This window comes from Lonchura striata, chromosome Z (genome assembly GCF_046129695.1).
Source record: "Lonchura striata isolate bLonStr1 chromosome Z, bLonStr1.mat, whole genome shotgun sequence".
Lineage (NCBI taxonomy): Eukaryota > Metazoa > Chordata > Aves > Passeriformes > Estrildidae > Lonchura > Lonchura striata.
Window position 1 is genome coordinate 38,168,501 of NC_134642.1, and position 6,000 is coordinate 38,174,500.

The 6,000-nt window shown below is 37.0% G+C and overlaps 1 protein-coding gene across 4 annotated transcripts in view; it reads left to right on the forward strand.

Annotated features, from left to right (window-relative positions):
• PRLR (prolactin receptor) overlaps positions 1-4,972 on the forward strand; it is a 153,801-nt gene extending 148,829 nt beyond the window's left edge. For all 4 annotated transcript variants that reach the window (XM_077790214.1, XM_021551884.3, XM_021551890.3 and 1 more), the window contains 4 exons: positions 81-225; positions 1,053-1,152; positions 2,138-2,207; positions 2,831-4,972. In XM_077790214.1, coding sequence (XP_077646340.1) covers positions 81-225; positions 1,053-1,152; positions 2,138-2,207; positions 2,831-3,835 — 1,320 coding nt within the window. In that variant the 3' untranslated portion in view covers positions 3,836-4,972. The remainder of the gene's footprint in view (positions 1-80; positions 226-1,052; positions 1,153-2,137; positions 2,208-2,830) is intronic.
• The last annotated feature ends 1,028 nt before the right edge of the window (positions 4,973-6,000 follow it).

Below are 6,000 nucleotides of genomic sequence, written 5' to 3' on the forward strand. Positions count from 1 at the left end.
TAAGAAAAGATATATAGAATCATTCTATATTCCCATCTTGATTACCAAAACCTTACCTGTGATATTTATTTTATTTCCAGACTATTTTTGTTGGACAACAAACACAATGCAAAATGTTTAGTTTAAATCCTGGAAAGAGGTACATTGTACAGATTCATTGCAAACCAGACCACCATGGATTGTGGAGTGAGTGGAGCCCAGAAATGTATATTGAGATCCCTACTGGTGAGTGGCCAGGCACCCCTTCCATAATTGTTATTACATGCAAGTTCATGTTATATTTTTTTGTTAGCTGTTTGTGGCACCAATGCAGATCCCTTAGTTTCCCTAGGACAGACAAGAACATTATTACTAAGGTAACCAAATCCTTATAATTACTGCACCAGACACAGATACCTTTCCCCTTCATTATTTTATGATAGAGTTAAGAGGGTGAATAATTTCTTTGCTTATTTAAACCATGTCCTTTCTGTCTATTGCCTTATTTGTTCTCTTTATGGTAGTTTTTTAATTAAAAGAACACTGGCAACTGCATTAAAACTGTGGTACAGACAACAAAGAGTGACTGCCTTCAGACAGCAACAGCTCTTCATTACTCTTTATCCAGAATTAATATGAAATAAGCACTTCAATATAAAAAGTATTACACTACAATAAAAATCCATGAATATATGTAATCCTAGGTCACTTTACCCAGCATTTCATTAATTGTATGATATGTATTTTATAATGAAATTACTACCGTTTTGGTACAACTAGATTTGAACCCAATCGGTATAATTTGCTGTGACAAAATTTTCCTCTTCATACATTTTTGTATGATTTCTCCAAGACAGTTTATTTCCTGTGCAGTACCATTAGTAAAAATTATATTCATTATTTGATATTACAGGGATTGTTGAGATCCCTCTGTGCTGCTGAAGGCCTCTGTTTGCTAATAAATTTGGCAGTTTAGGCCAATTTTTAGAATAAAAGTAATTTGCAAGTTTTTTTGGCATGCTGACTATGCATATGCTAGATGCGTATCCTTGAATAATTCTGGTTTTTCTTAGACTTTAGAGTAAAAGATATGGTTGTGTGGATCATCGTTGGTGTCCTGTCATCTCTTATATGTTTAATCATGAGCTGGATAATGATTATGAAAGGGTACAGGTAAGCCACCAATTTCACAATTACATGGAGTCCAAGATCAGAGAAAACTTTTCAAAAATAGACTTCCAATATTAGATTCAATTTCCTGTAACATTTGCCTTAGCTTATAAACTATTAGTTATAGGTGTTTGACTTAATTTGCAACTGATAAAGCAGTGATACTGCTCCTTATAGACACCAGGCCAAATTCTCAGTTGGTAAAGATCTGTCTCTATTACATCTATCTCTGTTAGATCTAAACTAATCTTTGTTAGTCATGTAATATTCATCAAATATTACTTGGAGTATCTCTGTTCCTGTAGGAGACATGTCTTTGGGTTTTGTCATAATTTCCTAAAGTATATATAAAGGTTATATTATGAGATTGTCTTTCTACCAGCTTTCTATCAATTTCCCAAATGATTTCTTAGAATCCTGGCTAATTTCAATCAAATTTGAAAAAGAAAGGCATTGCAAAAATTGTTGCTTTTATACAAGTCTGACAAAAATACTGGCTGAGTAGACGAAAGGGACAGAAACTGTGGTTGGAAAAGCCATGTCCTCACCATAAATCCTGTTTAGCAGTAGTCAGGTGACAGTCAAACATGCACAGACAGCCCCACTAACCCTCCTGAACTGTGCCTCATTTCATTGTTTTTTGGCCAGTGATGAATTTGCAACCGTATTAAAGAACTGGAAGTTAAGAGACAAGTGACAATTAAAAGGACATTAGTAATTTTACTTCTCCAGTTGAATAACTTTTGTGCTACTGGTGTTTGTTATAATACATCTAAGGGTACTTTATGACCTGTGACTGGATTTGTCTTACCCAGCTTGTGAGGCAGATAGGAGACAGAGGTCCAACTGGGATGTATAAGATACGACAGAAGTGTTTAAAATCTCAGTCATATTCTAAGGAAAAGGGAGAAATATATATAGGGTCTGTATATATAGGGATATAGGGTCTGTATTTACACATGGTATGTTTCCTCTGGTTTTTTTTTAGAATGATGGCCTTTATCCTGCCACCAGTTCCAGGACCAAAGATAAAAGGCATAGATACACATCTGCTGGAGGTGAGTACCACAGCTGATGACAAAAGAATTCACCATGACTTTTCCAACTTATATACTAGCAAATGCAATTACCATAATAATGCATGAAACTGCTTCAGTTAATAATTGTTGGAAATAAGCAACACTTTCTGGTTAAACATGTGGAGGATATGCGTAAGTCAGAGTTTTGCCTTTCACTTGTAATAGGATGGTGTTTAAAAACAGGGTTTGTGACTGCCCTGATTCCTGGGACACAAGGAAATGCCTCTGTGAACTTCCTAGTAGTTCTTATGGAAGATGCTCTCCACAGTCTTTTGCCATCCTGCAGAGTCAGGACATGCCTGCACTGCAATCTCCTCCATTTCCTTCTTGTTAAACTCAGGAGACCCATACCTGCTAAAAGCTACCTGCTCCTCCCACATTGCAAACATGAATTTTTGGGTTGTTTCCCTACTGAGGAAACTCAGGAAATTTTTTCCCCCTTCTTTCAATATTTTCTGCAGCAATAGAAATCAGGTTTAGGTCTAGCAATGTAACTATCGAAATGTTTGTACATCAAATATGTAGATTGCTCATAATTGTTCTAGTCATATAATCCCTAAGGTTGAGAATGAAACATTATATCGTGTTCATTATACCTTCAGACAGGAAAATCTGAAGAATTACTGAGTGCTCTTGGTTGCCATGGTTTCCCTCCAACATCAGACTGCGAGGAACTACTGATAGAATATCTGGAGGTAGAGGACAGTGAGGATCAGCAGCTCATGCCAAGTCATGACACTCCCAGTAAAAATACAAAAATTATGCTCAAGGAAACAGACAGTGACTCAGGCCGAGGGAGCTGTGATAGCCCTTCTCTCCTCCCTGTGAAGTGCAGGGAATCCCGCAGCCTTCCATCTGCTCTTCAAACACAAGATGTAAGAGCTAAAGAAAAGAAAGGGGGGAAAGGGAGCTGGGACACTCGGTGTATGGCCTCAGAACAGAAAACACTCCCTTGTGAGAGTATAAAGACGTGCACATGGCTGGCAGCTCAGTTACCCAGTAATCAGGCTGCTATGTTTGCCTACCACAGCACTGTGGAGGCATTCAAGATAACACTGAACACCACAAATGTGAACAATTCACCAGTTTTGGTGGGAAATGAAGAAAATCATCAGTCACTATATCCTATTGCTGAAACTGTGTATGATGATGTAGAAAAGGTAAGCGAGATGGAGTATTCCAAAACTGACCAAACCACAGTACAGGTCAGACAAAATGAACATAGTAACAAGTCACCTTTCCTGAATCCTAAACTAATGGACTATGTAGAAGTTCATAAAGTCAGACAAGATGAGGAACCAACTCTATTACTGAAACATAAAGAAAACAGTGGAAAGACCAAAAAATGCACTGTTCCAGGAACCAGCAAAGAATATACCAAGGTCTCAACAGTTGTGGACCATCACATTTTAGTATTATTGCCAGATCAGCGCAGCCAGAACACACCTGTATCTCAAGAACCTGTAGCAGAAACATCTCAGAACCCTCAGCAAAGTCAAGCTGAGAAGAACACGAGCTACAGCACAACAACTCCAAGTGACTCCAGAAGAGACACCAGTGGATCAGACTACATGGATCCATCTTCCTTTATGCCCTCCTTCAAATAACCTTTTAGTACAACACATACTTAGTCTTTACACACAGTAAAACAAAATCACATAGCAAGCAGTTGTCTAGAAAAGCCTAGCCTCTGAAAGCCTAACCTCCTATGTGCATTGTACAGGTAATAAAATAATCTGTGAATTGAGTCATGGATGTAAATCTTGGATCATTAGCACACATTTCTGATACAGTGAAATGAGGAAATGGATCTTGTCTGTCATGAAAAATGCACTGAGGAAATACCACAGATTCAATAAAGATGAAAATTGTTATGGATCAGTCAGCAAACCATAGCGATCTGAGCAGTTCTTACATTAGATAAATCATTGCACAACTGTGTTCTTACCTACAATGTGTTTTCTTATGAATGCATTCTGACACTACATTAAGTTTTCTTTATCTTTTTTCTCAATCTTTGAGAAAAAGGAACTCTTATACATGACAAATCATATATAAAAACGAATATATTCTACAAATTGTAGTAAAATAACAAATACTTCTAAATATATTTTTGCTTTGTTTCTATGTGACAAAAAACTGCATCCCATTCATATCCTAGTCCAGACAAACCAAAATGAAGAAGAAAGCAGGATAATATGTCATATACTGCCTTACTGTATATAATATACAATTTTACTTTAATATAAGCCCATATGTTTAACAATCTATTTTTAAAAGCTATTTTTCTATTACCAAAAAAAGAGTAAAGTAAAATATTTTTTGATTTCCCAATGCTATTTAGCTGCCTAGGAACTTTTCTCTTTCCTTCTGCTGAGGCAGTAACAGGTAAACCTGTAATTTCTATACAAAGCATAAAATTAAACTTTATACTAATTAAGAATATGGAGACATTTTTAAACTATATTTCTAATATATTACAGATATATTACTATTTGAATTGTAAATTATTTGTTTCACAGGTTTTTTATTACCTGTAATTATATAATTAAAATAGAGTTTAGGTTTTGAGACCCGAGGTTCTTTCCCTTTGAATTTGTACTCTGATGCCAGTTGTAAATGACATGGGGCTCTCCTGTATCCTGCACTTTTCTCTGAGCCTGGAAGTAAAGTCTGAAGTCAGATTTTTTTATCATGAATTTATAAACATTAGTTTTGGAATCAGCCTCGAAGGTCTGATTCACACCTCCACTGAAAAAGCAGTGGGAGTGAGGAGACAAGTCCATGTACTTGGGCTGGTCATATGTCCCCAGAACAGCAGTGGGAACAGTAAGGATTCGTTATATCTCATGTAACTGAAGACAGAATCAAAATGATGCTGTAGTGGCTGCTAAGTTGCTCTGGCCTTCCTTCTTGAAACAAAAGTTTAATTGAGTCCAGAAAACTATTTCTGTGTGGTGACAGATTCAAAGTAGGACAAGTATTTAGCTAGCATCTCTAGCTTCAGGGGAAACTGAAACTTAAGGTGAGGAAATCATCCTGCACCTGTGGAGGAGAGTGTATTTGATAGACGGGCTCTCTTTTGTTAGTCTCCTTCCTGAACAGCTTTACATTTCTCTGTATTTTTATGATTTTGTGCACTGAGTAAGCCTTTCTGTGGGATCAGGTACCTGCTGCAGAGCCAGATAAAAGAGAATTTCAGATTTTGAAGGTGCCAGAAGGCCACAGAAGGCCCAGAAGGCTGAATTTCTAATTCAGCAAATCAGATTCTCACCCTTTACCTTTGAAGCCATGGAACTGCTCAAGCACAGGTTGGTAGAACCACCTAGCCTTTGCACAGGCAGGACATTAGAGCTTAACTAATTATCTGTGTGTCTATAAATGTAAGTGGTAGTATAGACTGTAACATTAGGATGGCATCAGATTTAGAGCCTGTCCTCTATACAGGCAACTTCCCACTCTCAGGGGCTGATCAGAGCAGTCTGGATGCTCTGCTGAAGGTGTGGGAAGGTATCCTAGATTCCTAATTCAACCACTTATTTAACATGTGAAGACATGAAGGGGCTACTCCAAGTATCAAACATAAAACTTTGTTCAGTTATAGTTAATAGAAAAAAATTACCATAGATACTCTGTTTGTAGTATACCTTACAAATTTCTAGAAATGCTAGAAGTACTGCAGAAAAACTCCTGAGTTATGAAGAAACTTGTGAGTGTGGAAGCATATATGCTGACAACACACTGCATCTGACAGTGTGCATAAAGATATGCT